Source organism: Takifugu rubripes, chromosome 13 (assembly GCF_901000725.2).
Source record: "Takifugu rubripes chromosome 13, fTakRub1.2, whole genome shotgun sequence".
NCBI classification, from domain to species: domain Eukaryota; kingdom Metazoa; phylum Chordata; class Actinopteri; order Tetraodontiformes; family Tetraodontidae; genus Takifugu; species Takifugu rubripes.
Window position 1 is genome coordinate 10,181,826 of NC_042297.1, and position 14,913 is coordinate 10,196,738.

A 14,913-nucleotide genomic window follows, 5' to 3' on the forward strand; every position below is an offset into this window, starting at 1 on the left:
TTAGCATTGAAATTCCACAGCTGTTTTCCCAGGATCTAAAATCTTTGGATGGACAAGAAAAGCCTTGCGAGTCATCGAGGACTCGGTCTGACAGGTGGGCACAGCTGGAGAGATTTGTAAATCTTACTAAACTTGGCCTGAAAAATCCTGTGTGAAGAGTTTTGGAGCTGCGGCCTGGGGAGATGATAGCGATCAAAGCTAAAGCCAGAGACTCAGTGAGCCTCTGAAGCCATGTTTCCAGTAGGAGGGGAAAAAAGATGAGGAAGATCTTATAGTAAATAAAACAAATCAAATCCAAATAAATAAACACTGTATTTACATGTGGATAGAGAAGTGGCTAAAAATAAAGATGACTGAGTGGGTTGAGCCACTATCCCCAGAGTGCCAGCAATGGTGAGCAGCGGCCCGCCCAAAGGCATGATGGGTAATTCTGATTCCGTATGCTCTGTGGCACATGCTGCTGGAGGGGTTTTGGGAGTGGGAGAGGGTGCGGGGTGAGAAGCACAGGAACGTGGGGGGTGGCGGGGAGCACGTGGGGGAGGGGAGGGGAGGGGGTGCTTTTGACATATCGTTCGGTAAATGGTAGGAAGGAGCTGTTGACGAGTCCTAACGCACACACCTTACAGAAGGACACAACCCCCTCCTCCTGGAGACAGAGAGAGAGCACAGGAAGGAAACAAGGGGGAACAGAAAAGGGGGCGACAGGAGACAAAAACGCAAGGCGAGACAGGAGTTAGATACTGCAGGAACACATGCATCTGGGTTCTCAGGCTCCACCGACGGACTCGTCAACAGGGGAGGACATCCACAGCCTTTTATATCCAACACACAAACCTGGTAGTCACACACAGACAAACATGTCAGACACAGGCGGAACAGGAGTTCGGAGAATGATGACATAGATGAGGTTACTGACAGGAAGTGGAGGTTAAAAGGGGATAGAAGGACAGATTCCATTAGATTATTAAATAGTGTGTGGGGGTTACAGCAGGTTGATGTTGGGGTTCGATCACGTTCACTTGGGTCGGCTGACCCGATTATTTCCATAATGTTAGAACGCCACGTGTTCTGCTGCTCTGAGGAACGGGGGCTTAAAGCTGTCATTGGAACCTTCATATGAGCTGCATCAACAAGGCTGGAGTGATCTTTAAAGGACATCCAATCCTCTGAAGCCCAGAGCACTCTGATCTTCAGCTAACCTCCAAATATCACTTTTCAGTACAGGGACACAAAAGAACACATTGAAGATTTGAACATTTTTCTATCGACTACAAGACATACATGTATATGATGAAAAAACAAATATGTGAATTGGTAATATGTGGATAAACTGCTGGTACTATTTACATTCGGGCATGAACCCGAAACAGTAACCTCGAGTTTTGCTGTAACTGGAGCTGAAAGGTGTAAGTGCCAACAACAGAAGATGCTGTATGGCCAGTAGCTTTATTGCTAATCTCAATGCCAACTGTGACCAAAATAACCCTACAGGATTTGGAGCTTCAACGGAGCCAAACTGGGATCCATAATAATATTGACAATGATTGCTTCAAAACACGGCCCACGCCATAATCAGCGCTGTCTGGCTGTTGCCCGCTCACATGAAATCCTTTTCAGTTGTATCCAGATGGGCGGCGCACGCTTTCTGCTCTTAGCGTTGGCGTTATACAGATACATATTTACATTTGTTGAGACAAGAATTCTGTTAGCGGTGAAGCAAACAGAAACTAAACTAAACTGAGCAAGAGCAGAATTCCCGTGATAGAGGTAAAGGAGAAACTGAAGATAAGGTGCCCTAAAACACCGAAGAGACGCTGCAGAAACACTCTCATGGGTGAGTACAGACCTGTTTCCCCCCCATGGACTCAAACATTTTCTCCAGCTGCACACGGAGCTGCTGGATGTTGTTGAGGATAATGCAGGGCTGTAAAAAACAGAATAAAAATAATTAATATAAATCTTAACCCTGCAGGGTGCTGTTTATGCTGCGCATGACACATTTATGCCCGGTGACGTCGCTCCATTAGGGTCTGCGCAACGATGATATTGTATTTCATTTGGACCGAATGTGTCCAACGTCATCGATTCCGAGCCCCACAACCAGTTTACCAGATACAGACATTGATAGGACTGTCTTTAAGAGACAATGCAAGCAATTCAGTGTCGCGCATTATTATGTTATATGCGCTTCAAAGCCCCACAATTATGATAACAGCAGCAAACTCAGCCGATCATTTAGCACCCTCTGATCAATGGTACCTGCCTGTGAGTGCATAAAGCAGTCAATATTGTCTCTGCAGGCAGTTTTACGAGCAATATTTCTGCATTCCGGTTCCAAAATAAACTATTTATGAGTTGAAAATGATCAATAAGTGAGCCGTTTAGGAGGTGTGACCACAAACTACAGACCCAAACCACTGAATGGGGGTGGAGCTTGAAGGATTCATTGTAAATGTGAATAATCTGTAATAATACTGCTGCTTTCTGTCCCATATCTGAGGAAATCTTCTCTTTTAGACTAGAAAACACACCACATACAGGAATGTTCCCCGGGGACATTTCAGACTCTGCAGGAAACGTTTAACTCATCCACTGCGTGACCTTTAAAGCAGGTGTAGTCCAGATTACCCTGCTTATGCACAGAAAAACACCACCTGCTCTCCCCTGTCAACCAGGCTGGTGTCAAGGCCGCACAAGTGGACGGAGGTGAAGTGCAATAACTCCGGTACAATCTGGTTTGATGGAAGAGACCTTAAACCACTACAGATCATCTACAAACTGATTTGAAGTGTGCACCTGTGGCCTATAGGTGCAACAAGGTGCACATACCCTCTGTGGTTTTATATCACATTATATGTGGCTCCGACAAAAGATTACACCCCCCCCCCCCCCCCCAGCTGTCACTGCAGTTCTCGCCTGGATGTTCTTCTGAGGACCAGTTTAGGATCAGAGTGGTTTAAGGTGAAGTATGGTTGTTCGATCTGTCCCGGCAGGCGCGATTATGCCCAAAATGATTAAAGAAAAATCATTTGGAGGCTGGGGGGGGGGTTTCTGTATCAACACTGATAATACGATCTCCTGCCCAGGAAGGTTAATACCTCAGTGCCGTTCGGGTGAAATCGTTTGATGAAGCGCCGCCACCGCACATTTTCATCCGCCTCTGATTTTAGATTTTTCGTCATTTCCAGGGACTTTTGTGTTTTGTCTGTGTCAGTTGTAATGAGTCTGTCAGCAGCGTAAAGAAACATCTGCCTCCTCCGCTCAAGGCCTCTGCGCTCGCTCCCCTCACGGCTCTTTAAAGCCGTGAGGGTAATGAGGACGATCAGAAGACTGTATTTAATTGTCCGTCACATTAAACAATACACGCAGAGGCCAGAAACCCCAGTAAAGAGCTGCCATCTGAAAAGGCTGAGATGAATAAATGCAACTCAGCTAATTGAGATGCTTTTAAGTGCGATTCAAAAGAGACTGGATTGTCGACATGCTCGGTTTTTTCCAGATCATTACCAGAGATCATCACCACGGTAACAATACTGTCTAACGTAGCCGTTCCAAAGACTTTTACAGGTGCGATGTGAAGACCTACCACATTCTCCTTGCTCAGATACGAAGGAAAGTCCTTGGATATGATTGCAGCATACTGCAGAAGAACTTTGTTGATGGTCTGAAGGGGGGGAAAGAAGAAGGTTTTACACTTTAAACTTGAATTATGGGTGAGTTTCTCCGAAGCACCGACAAGAAGCCCGACCTTTGCGAAGCGGCACATGAAGTGAGCCAGAGCCTGCGGGTTTGGACACTCCAGCTTCTTGATGATCTCGAAACTCTGGTTCAGCTGAGTAAACACGTCCACCACCGAGCAGGAAAAGAGAGCGTGCTCCGAAGTCTGCTGGAACTGTCGGCGCGAAGAAAGGAAACAAAAAGGAAAGTGAGCGAGAGAGAGAAGAAGAACAGCACTGACCCCTCAAACAAACCGCCGTATCCTGACCTCCATGGAGACCTCCGTCCTAAAGCTATAGAGTCCTCTTTCTCAAAAGTGTCTTACAAAATAAAGCTTTATTTGCACACACATGTGGACACAGGAACATGGAGCCACAACAAGATGTTGAAATAGTCTCCTAAAGCTTTGGTGCTCCCTCGTCTAATGGCTTTATGATGCTTTTGCAGCCCCGAGCGTCAACAGCACCCTTTAATTTGTCTTCCACACACTCCCAGACTGTCCTTCCCAACTGCTGGCGTGAATAAGAAAGCAGTCATAAAGGCGACGTTAGATTAAAAAATATGGCTCCAGTGGGTTGTGCTTACTCCATCCTTCTTGTCCCGTTCCAGCGCTCCATTGAGGAAATCCATGGCGACGTCTTCATTCTCATCGAGCCACTGGATGACAAATGGCTCGAACCATCTGAAAGAGAGAAAAACATCTGTAGGGTCAGAGTCGTAGTTGTGCAGTACAGCACCAGGGGCTTTCAAAGAACATCTCTGGCCATTTCTTTTTTTATCTATTTAAACATTTTTCGGGACAAAAGCAATTCCTGAAAAGCTTCAGCATGCTGCTCCATGCAGACACTGATAGCAGCTTAGGGATAAATTAACCTGCCAAACTTAAATGGAGGAGACCCAGCTCCCAGTTTGCATCACAATTTCACAAATTATTGCTCTCCCATGTTTGTAGTTAGCTAAAACAATTAACATTAAGCTTCTCATTTATAGATATTAGCTTTGAGAGAAGTATCCAATCTGGTTGTTTTCTAATTGGTATAAGTGGGTAACGACACTTACAGAGAATACTCGGGAGAAACCCCCTTAAAGGCCGGCAGGTCGCGGACGTACTCATTATGGAACCATTTGACTTTGAAGTGAAGATTCATGTACTCGGTGCTTTTGCATAGTCGGTGCTTCTCGTGCTCTGCAATGCAGATTAAGACACAGAAAGCTCACATTAGCATATATATTATCGACACGATTACAGGTTTATTATAGCCAACAAAGGACAGGTAAAAGTGCAACAACCTTGTACACGGAGAGAAAACTGTGAACTGCCCACAGAGATGAATTAGAGGGGTGGGGGGGTCATGTTTTACATGAGCAGTGGCAAAATATACTTAGAGAGGAAAGGAAATAACAAATACAAAGAGACACAAAATCACACAAATGCGCTTGATAAGACGTGGACTACATTAACATGCACATAAAGGATCGGCAGCGGTTGGTGGCTGCTTCTCAGATCAAAACTGACTTAATTACCAACAGCCTTAAGCCACAAAAGAATAAAAAATATAATACCGAGGTGCTGAGTGAGTTAAGCTCCCATCATAAAACGGGAGTCTTTGATTGACTGCAAACAAACCGAAGCTGCAACGTTATTAGATTCGCTTTCCAGCCGAAATGGCTGCTGAGTCATTTTTGCCCAGCTCACTGTAAACACTTCAGAACAATTAAACTTTGGATTGTGATCCCCTGGAGGAGAAACAGATGGAGACGGGTGGCATTCGAGATGGACTGTTGAAAGGAGGGATGACGGGATGCGAGACAGAAAACAGAGATGTGGACCTGAACAGGAACTGTTTATATAGCCAACACACACTGTTAGCAGTCATTAAAATCATCTTTTAGCAATGTATTGATTTCTATGTGACATATTTTGTCTTTGTTTCCAACATTTCATACATTTTTCTTTTAATCTTGCATAATTTGTCATCAGATGTGAACACAGGACAGTCAAAATAACGTTATAAAGTTCCAGCTCGCTTGCAAGTGCACTTCATATAAACTGCCTGCTTAGCAACAGGCAGCACATTTATGTTTGCTAGCGTCCCTGTCGTCAGATCTCAACTGCAATTTAGCTGCTTTGTTAGCATCAACAGGACACAATGAATTCAACCGAGACTCTCAGCTGGACTATTTCACTCTGGGCCAAAGTGTTCAGTACAGACGGTGTGTGGCCAAAAGTGACACTATTGGTGCTTTGTTCAAATGTTTGAACAGCCCTGCGTCTGTGCAAATATGTTGGCAGACAGCTCGGTTGACTGACACACCGCTGAGCACACGTCCCATTTCACCGACATTCACCATGCTGTCGCAGAGATCGTTGCCATTGATTTTAGCTTAAAGGATACAGTTCTATACACGGTCAGATCTCGGCTTGTGAGCATCAAAAATATGCCCCACAACCAATCCCATGATCAATATTGTACCATTATTTAATAAATATTCCACAGAATCACTCTTTAGCACCCTGCTCTCCTTCTGCCTGTCTAACTTTCTGTCTTCGCTCTTCATCACTCCTCATTGTTCCACCTTGAGAAGCACATTTTTATATATGGTCTGTGAGTCCTGTCCTATTTTAGTAACATTGAGGCGTTTTTGGCCTCTTTAGGTTGAAAATATGCCAGTGCTGCGAATAGAGAAAAGAAAAAAAACTGGGAATTTACGGCAGTGCAACGTCGCGGTCTTTGAAAATGCTAAAGCAGGGTGTTTTAGCGGTGCATTTCCTCACGGCGCAGATAAACGATATATTCACGTCGCATCAAAGCGGCGATTAAATCCATGCAGTGAACCCTGGCTGTCCCGCTTTAATCCCAATGAGAGCTTGAAGGCTGCCAGCGCGCTTTCAGCTCACAGCAAAAACATATACATTCTTATAATTAACATATTTACTTTTAAACACTATTCAAACACAAAACACAACCCGTTACACTGGGAAGAAAGATGAAACTTGTTATAGGCAGAACAACTGGCAGGTGGCGATGATGATAATAATATTAATATTAAGTAAAGTATTTATTCTATCTAGTGAATGAAATAAAAGGCACAAATGTGTCCAATGAACTGTGCAGCCAGTTATAAACGTAACCAAGATATTAATGATGTCATATTGGTTTTATCTTTCTAAGTTTCATGTAGCGAAACAGCTGGATGAGAAGGGTCAACATGGCCAAAAGAGAAACCCGCCGCTGCATTCTTAGTTACCAGTCAATAATTAGTATTATTGTTGCTGTTGTTTGGCTGATAATACCACGATCTGATAGCGTGACAGCATGTTAAATTGGCCCGTCTGTGACTTTTGCAGCCGTGTAACGCCTGTAGCAGCTTGCTAGCATGAATAGAAGAGGCATTACACGGCCAACTGTGTTGCAATATTGTCGAGATAATCCACAGATAAAATCTATGAATCCTCTTTTTCCTTTCAGTAGCACTTTCAGAGCAGCAATCACAGAATTCGCCACACCCTCACTTATCTGTTCTTATTTCTGATTAGTCTAATCTGAAGGTGATTCCGCCAGTGGCTTTGGAACTACATGTCATGTTTATCAGCAAAGGATCGAGGGCGCATCCTCGAGAAGAACTTCAATAATCCAGCATGAGGAGCATCATAACAAGCAAACGAAGGAGTGAATATAATGCAAGAGCAAATCTGCTTGATCATTTTTTCTTTTGAGCTCCGTCATTAACGGTAAAAGGATAAAAAATCTCTCCACTTGGAAGAGAAATACATCGAAAACCTTATAAAAGTCAGGACGCTCTCTCTTAGAACATTACCGTACAAATGACAGGGCTCATTTCTTTGCACATTCTGAATGACAATACATTATGTAATTTTCCGTTCACTGCTTCCAGTAAGATTGCTCCGGCAGAGGAGGTGAATTCTAGACAAAGGAACCGGCAGAATTAATTAATTCTTCTTTTTTATTAAACTTGAAACTAAATGAAGGCATCCTTCACATGAACTGCAGCCTGTTGGTCTTCCTTCAGATTAATTTAGCATTCATAATTTCATTTCCTTGACAGTAATTTTACGAAGCTCAGGTGCCTGAGTAGTTTTTTAAAAGAGGAAAAAAACTGGCAATCTGTCGTTCCGGAGGTTGATTCATGTTTATTTATGCCGCTCATGCAAATTCTCCACATGGTGTCACAAGTGCTGTCACGGATGTGCATCATTGAACGTGCACCGCTCTTATTGTGACGGGAAGGGGGGAGGGGGGGCTGTGATTCACGAGTAATCCAATACATTTGTGTATCCTGCAGACTTTTGATGTGAAGCTTTGATGCGTGAGAACGTGCAAAGGGACCATGTGTAAATGATCTGATCTCTGACTGTGCTGAGAATCAGCTTTGAAGTTGTGCTTTTCTCGATCTCAACCCGCATTTTCAGAGGAAGACAAAGGACTAACATTTTCCAACACCATATTCATGCGGCCTATACGTATATCTGTATATAGTTTATGTGTCAGGACTGAGAACTGTGTAGTCTCCCTGCCTAACCACTAGTTAGCAGTGTGTTTTATCTGATGCAGTAACAGACGCATGCATACAGACTCTAGTACTTGCATTTACAACTGGAAATGAGGTCTCCCTGGAAATGTGACAGAAGTTTACCGCTTTCACCTGAAAACCTGTCACGTGAAGGGAGTGAAAGCAGCCCAGTTTTGGTCCATATGGCAGGACGGGAACGCCGGCTGCTGCAGCCTTAATAGCAACATCAGCGTCAGAAGGCAACAGATTCTCCCTGGTTTATCTACTATATTTGCCAAATCCACTTGTATAACATCATCAATAGAGTTAAATTCCTCCTGCATGTCGAACCTCCTCCTCCCTCTCTACCTACCTACCGGCACCAGATTCCAGTGATCTCTCCACCACTGGTTTTGGTGTCATTGGCACCATTATACACGGAGAGTACATGATCAGAGTTACACCCAGGCCATTTAAATAAGCCCTTAGTGTGCATGTGCTCACAGCTGTATGTGTGTGCACGTCTTTGTTCGCGCTGGTGGTAAACATTCCTCGGGGAACGCGGGGCTGAAGGTCCCTGGTGAGGATGTCATCTTGTCTAACGGAGCCCACAGGGACAGACAAACTCACAGGAGACATGTTCACTCTCTGCCTCATTGATTTAAATGCCTGGAATGAGATGATGAAGTGTAGCACTTCGCCACAGCAATTTCCAGCCTCTAATTACCCTTTGGTGAATTTATCTGTGGGATCGGCATGGTCTGATACCGTCACAGGAGACAGAAGGCTGGAGGTTCAGAACGCCAGCCAGGGCCAGTGCGGTCCTCTTTCTGTGACATAATTCCTTCATGTTGGCCTCTGAGCCAGTTCTGTCAAAGGGAGTCCTCAAGGGTCACATGGACCTACTGACACAGCTCTGCTAAAACATCGGATTCTACAGAGACATTAACTCTGCTTGATGGGATTCAAACCTGCGGTATAATGCATTAAGACAGAGTCAAACCCAAGACGGAATAAAGATTTCTCTCTCTGCTCTCAGACAACCCCAAACAAATGAGCCAAAGCAAATATGACTCCATTTTCCCACCATGGTTTCCATTGATCACCGACATTTTGATGGACACAATTGTTCCCCTGTTGTGCTAATTTCGCTGCACCTCAGGAGAACCGCGGGCGAAAGAGGATCGATGATGTGTTAAAACTCGTTATGCCCAGAAAAATTAGAGTCTGGCAGAGAAAAGACATCTGTCCTGAAGCAAACGCGCCCAGATAAGGAACATTTCCAACTGTTGACAAGCTCATGGCATCTGCTGCTATTTCAGATCGCCCCTCATGACATGGTCTGACGAAGTCAATCTGAGTAGGACGGCGAGGACAAGAGCGACGGTTCCCCATTTCCCCAATCCCTCCACGAAGGAGCGATGCTGCTGTTTCTCCAACCACGTTTGTTGAGGGACTCTGAAGTGGGAAAATTCCTGTTTTTTTCATCAGAGTCTCAAGTTGATCAAATGATAAAATAAAATGAGGCATTCGCGTGCCATTTTTGCTAAAACCAATTTAAAAATGTGGTCTGCTGGCAACCCGGACGAATCGGTGGGGTCTCGTTTCATGAGAGGCTTGGCTGAGGCGCTGGGAGATCAGTGAGCAGCACCCGGTAAGAACAACAGGCAGTCGAGGCTAATAACCCAGCTTATTAAAAGCTCGCTGCAGGACGACAGACAACCTTTAGCCAGGCCATAAATACAAGCTTTTCTCTTAAACCAAAGGGTCCCTTGGAAAGGTACATTAATTTAGGATTCAATTAAAATATTCTGCGGAGTGAAGGCGTTCCAGTCGGCTGAAGATGAATGAATAGGCTGCTGGTGTCTCGGCGCCACCATGAAAGACTGCAGAGACCACAGAGATAAAACTGGTTTACAATATCTTTACTATCTGGAACGCAAACACACATTTTAAATAGCATGTGACTCCGTACACGGCTGGAATAACACCTTTGCGTTGTGGCGGATCGGCAGTCCAGCCGGATGGTTTTGGATATCAAGCGTGCGGAGGGGGGTGATTTTTGCCGCCAGCGTCTGTTTTCTGTCTCTGTTTTTCCCCCGTCTGATTCTCAGAGATGCTAAAATTAGCAGCATCCATTTTTTGCAACAGCACCAGAGGCTTCCGAGGATGAATCAAAGACTTTATTAAGTAATGCGTGCATTCACTAAGTGCACACACACACACACACACACACACACACAGAGACACACACACACACACACACACATAGGCATGCCTCATTTATTCTTATTCACATGTGCCGATATGGAAAACTGAATGCTTGCACACACACACACACACACACACACACACACACACACACACACACATCCAGACACACGTAAAGGAAGAAGCACAGTCAGACAAAGCAGGGAATTCTGGTCCACCTCCTCCAGGGTGTCTCCACCAGCAGCAGAGCTGTATCTTTCAGCCGTCTTACGTAAGAAAATGCCACTCTGAGGTCTACTTATGAGGATGGGGATAAAAGACAACAACCTGGCTGAGAACGCAAACAACCCTAACCCTAATCCCAGTTTTCAAGTTTCCAAGTTTAACAGCTTTGATGGTGTGCAATGTTTGAGCAGCTCAAGTCACACAGACACACAACCGGAATATCAGATGTTACGACAGCTATACTGAGCTTCAACCCAACAAGTAACCCTCATTTCTGGTAATCTACCGACAGTTTCTTCTGAAAATATGTGGCGGAAAAATATTAGTACAGAAACCAATGAGAAGAGAGCCATTAAATCCCCGTTAAATCCCCCTAAATGTTCCTCCAAATATTTACCTGTTCAAAAGGTAAAAGTACAACAAGCACATGCTAAAAACACATCAGGTGGGTGGAATTATTAACTGCATTATCAGACAGCTGGAGAAATAAAAAGCAACTCCTGAAATGTGATTGTGATTGTACATAAGAGGAGGTGGACATTTAAATCCATTTCTTTTGATCTCTTTTTATGCTGCTGAGCGTCTCGCTGCATCTGTCACTTTACAGTATATGTTGCACAATGGCAAAGAGAAGCGGATCTGGTGGGTCACCAGAACATTTACAATAGCCTACGTTTACAATTTAATAATCTCCCAGTAGCCAAAGCTGCTGCATCCCATGCATGTTTTGATTCTTTGCAACATGGACGTTCTGATGGTCGAGAGCGGCGAGAGCAAAATAGAACACTGAGCGAAGGAGACACTGTACTCAGATATTCCTGCGTGATCACAGCAGCATTTAAATGCTTCTACACATACACCTGAGGTATTAAATTGGATTTATGCTTAGAATCAATCAATAACCGCAGGCTTCGCTTTCTGAATTGCAGCTGGCACCATCTGTTGTCTTCTGTGGTTTTACGATCCCTCCCGTCAAACGCATTAGGTGGTTCAAACGGTCCGGGCCTGGTTGCTGCGAACGAGCCATCAAGTTCCCCCCGTCAACCGATATGAGACGACAGGAAAATGGGCAATGATTCATGCAGAGGTTGTCATGACAGTCGCATCCTCCTGCTGGTGGGTCGCGGCGGGGGGTGTTCGTGGGGCGGGAAGGAGGGCAAGGCGGTGCTGCTGTGCTTCTTGTCCCATTTTTTAAACATGTATACCCTGAGGCAAGTAAGAATCTCTCACAAACACACACACACAAACATACACAGACCCACACACACACGTGTTCGAAGCGTACCCAATGTGAGGACTGTTTACTGTAATGTTATTTAATGAACTTAATCATCTAAGAAAATGATTACTTTTAATGTGTACTCCTGCGAACGCCATCTTCTTAAAAAGCTTTGTTTTGTTTGTTTCTTTCTTTTTATGCTGCAGTAGGAATAGAACTGCTCTGGTTGATGAGGAAGGGAGCGGATGAAGAACAGCTAATAGAACCTGTTCTTGTTCTAGGATAAGAGGCTGAAAGGACACGGACGTCATCATAATGTAAAATCTTAACTGACTGCATCTGCAATGTCTTGGTGATTTTTGAAAAATGATGACTGGTTTAATTAAAAGGTGAGAAATAAATCTCAATATACAAAGTAACCGCAGCTCCAGTCGCACGTGTCAAATGAATTTACCTTAAAATCCAACCAATTTGAACATTAACGCTGCCAACACTTAGCATATATACGTTCAATGTCTGTACCTGCTCCTGCATGTACAGTTAGAGCTGCAGTATCTGGTATATGGCACCTGGTTTCCATAGCGACTGAAGATGGCTGCGAGACAGCAGTTACTGTGTGTGTATGTGTATGTGTGTGTGTGTGTGTGTGCCTCTTTGTAGTTCCTCTGTCTTTACTCTTACAACCCGTAAACATCATGTGAGTCCTCAAGATTAACAGGAGCGACGATGGAGATGAAAAAGTAAAAAAATTCAGCGCTGTTTTCAGTACAATGTGCTTTCATTTTTTTTGTAATTTCTAGACAATTAAAGCATTAAAAAAGGAAAAGTGAAACCTAAGTGACTGCGGCAGAATTATCGTAATAACCCAGGCTGGTAACCTGCTGAGAGCAGCACACTACACAGGGCCATTAACTCTCTGCTGCATCACATCCTCACATATTTTCCCGACCTCCCGCCTAACAACGACTCAATCATCGACAGCAGGCATCTGCCGCCTGTTAGCGCGTGAATAGGGGACAGAAGAAATGAAATCAAAAGTGTTTATTTAACCAGGCACATGTCTTCCTGCCAGCAGAGAACCCCATTTGCTGATTTTAGTCTTCTGCTGCTACAGAAGTGGGAATAGGGAGTGCGTGCACCAAAGGATACGACACGATGATATGGTCAAAGGTGAGCCTTCCTAGAACGTTGCTAATCTGAGGATGTACAACAAACGGTTATGATTCAATTTATTTTTTGATGGGAAAATCATAATTTCGGCAGCGTAAAAATGGTGTGTGACCGGAGTGTTAGGCACTATAACTCAATGAAGACAGGATCAGAGCATTTCTAGAATAAATTTGCACGATATTATGGGGTAGATTTACCCCAGTTTAGAAGCAATGTGGCTTTTTAGAGAAGGAAAACCTTTAAATTGTGAGTATTAGTGGAAAGAATCTTTAATTGCTTTTTTATTGATTTATCTCAGAGGGTTGCTTCTTTTGGAGATATCTAGGTTTTATCCAGATTCACCTTAAGTATTTTCCTTTGTACAAAAACAACACAGATGGGAACCAAAACTGGGATACACACGAGAACAGAAAATGCAGGCCAGAGTACCTGAGGATCTGGTTTTAAAAAAAAATGGGGACAGGGGTTACGGATCAATTGTTCATCTTGTTAAGGAGCTCCGGTTTCTTCGTAATGATCGATAGAGTCATCGATGAGCCAACATGTGATCTAGAGGAAGAGGAGCTGACCACTGCTAGACAGCCGGTGAACAACAGCGGAGGCGCCAACCAATAAATGGGGCGTACACCCCCGGGGTGTGAGCGGCAAATCAGTGTGAAATAAGTTTAACCAGTAGCGCCACTTACCTTCCATTGCATACTTCATGTCTAGGGCGAACAGGTTCCACATGATCTCAGCGCTGATCTTGCCCACGTTCAGCTCCTGTGGGAACCTGGTGGAATTAAAGGGAATTCCGGTCAGAATCAGTCCCGCGTCAGCGCGCTCCACTGGGTGGCCTGACGCCTGGCACTCTAGCACACCTCAGATGTGCAGGAAGACATGCTCACTGAATCTCATTATCCAATAATCCCCCATCTCCTTTCTATCATTCCTAAAACTGGTTGAATTAGAGCGGAGAGATGGGGGGGGGGGTGACAAAGATGAGAAATGAATGAATCCGGGAGGAAATGGCACAGCTGAGAGGGAAATCAGTGCAAAGAAGGCAGACTATTTGCCCAGTAATCTGCTATGCATATAGATTTCTGGTCTGCGCTCGTCTGGGATGCCAATAGTTTAATTATCTATATCCACGGGCTGTGATGGGAGGACAGATTTAGATGGGGCGTCTCCCCATCAAAAATGTCCATTTATGGGCCCCCAGGGTCTCAATGACAAACACAACATTGTCCGAACAGTTGTGTTGGCACAGCTGCGCAGAAAACAACATTTTACCTGGGGAAAATGTAGATTCTGATCATTTACGCGTCAAAATAAACACTAATGTATTATTGGTCTGTTGGAAAGCAGGTTGCTGGAGCTCCCGTGGATTTTGAGGCAACACCTCGACTCTGGGACTGTATCAGAGCGCAGACGTTGCCGTCCCTCTGACCAGGGGAATGTGGTGGAATCGGGCATGAATATTGCAGATCTATCTATTCGACGGTGTCGGGGGGGAGCTCAGGGCATAAACAGAGCGTTAATAAGCATCATAAATCAGCAGCAGGAAGGAGAATGGAGGCTTGGGCTGCGTTGAAGCGCAACGCGAGACGGAACCAGGAAAAAAATAAGCTTCATTTCTTCCCTTTTCTGCAGGTCATGCAATTCGTTTGGATTTATTAACAGAATAGTGGGTGTGGGACAAACGTCAACGTCTTGATCCTCACTTCCCGCCATCACCCCAAGCCATCCTCGTCCCCGATCTCTTCATAAACTCGTACCTATTATATCGCTTTGTAACACTTTGCTCCTTCAAAGTTGGCATAGCAACCAGCTGGTTGCTGGGGGGGGGGGGGGGGGGGGGGTAGAGTGAAGTAGTACAT

General features: G+C 44.6%; 1 protein-coding gene across 3 annotated transcripts in view; it reads right to left on the minus strand.

Moving 5' to 3' along the window:
* Positions 1 to 14,913, minus strand: part of LOC101078171 (protein unc-13 homolog C) — a 75,275-nt gene that overhangs the window by 13,145 nt on the left and 47,217 nt on the right. For 2 of the 3 annotated variants that reach the window (XM_029846278.1, XM_029846277.1), the window contains 7 exons: positions 13,741 to 13,826; positions 4,777 to 4,903; positions 4,303 to 4,399; positions 3,749 to 3,892; positions 3,587 to 3,664; positions 1,847 to 1,924; positions 620 to 646 (listed from right to left, as the gene is read on the minus strand). In XM_029846278.1, coding sequence (XP_029702138.1) covers positions 620 to 646; positions 1,847 to 1,924; positions 3,587 to 3,664; positions 3,749 to 3,892; positions 4,303 to 4,399; positions 4,777 to 4,903; positions 13,741 to 13,826 — 637 coding nt within the window. The remainder of the gene's footprint in view (positions 1 to 619; positions 647 to 1,846; positions 1,925 to 3,586; positions 3,665 to 3,748; positions 3,893 to 4,302; positions 4,400 to 4,776; positions 4,904 to 13,740; positions 13,827 to 14,913) is intronic. The other variant, XM_029846279.1, reaches the window with a different exon arrangement.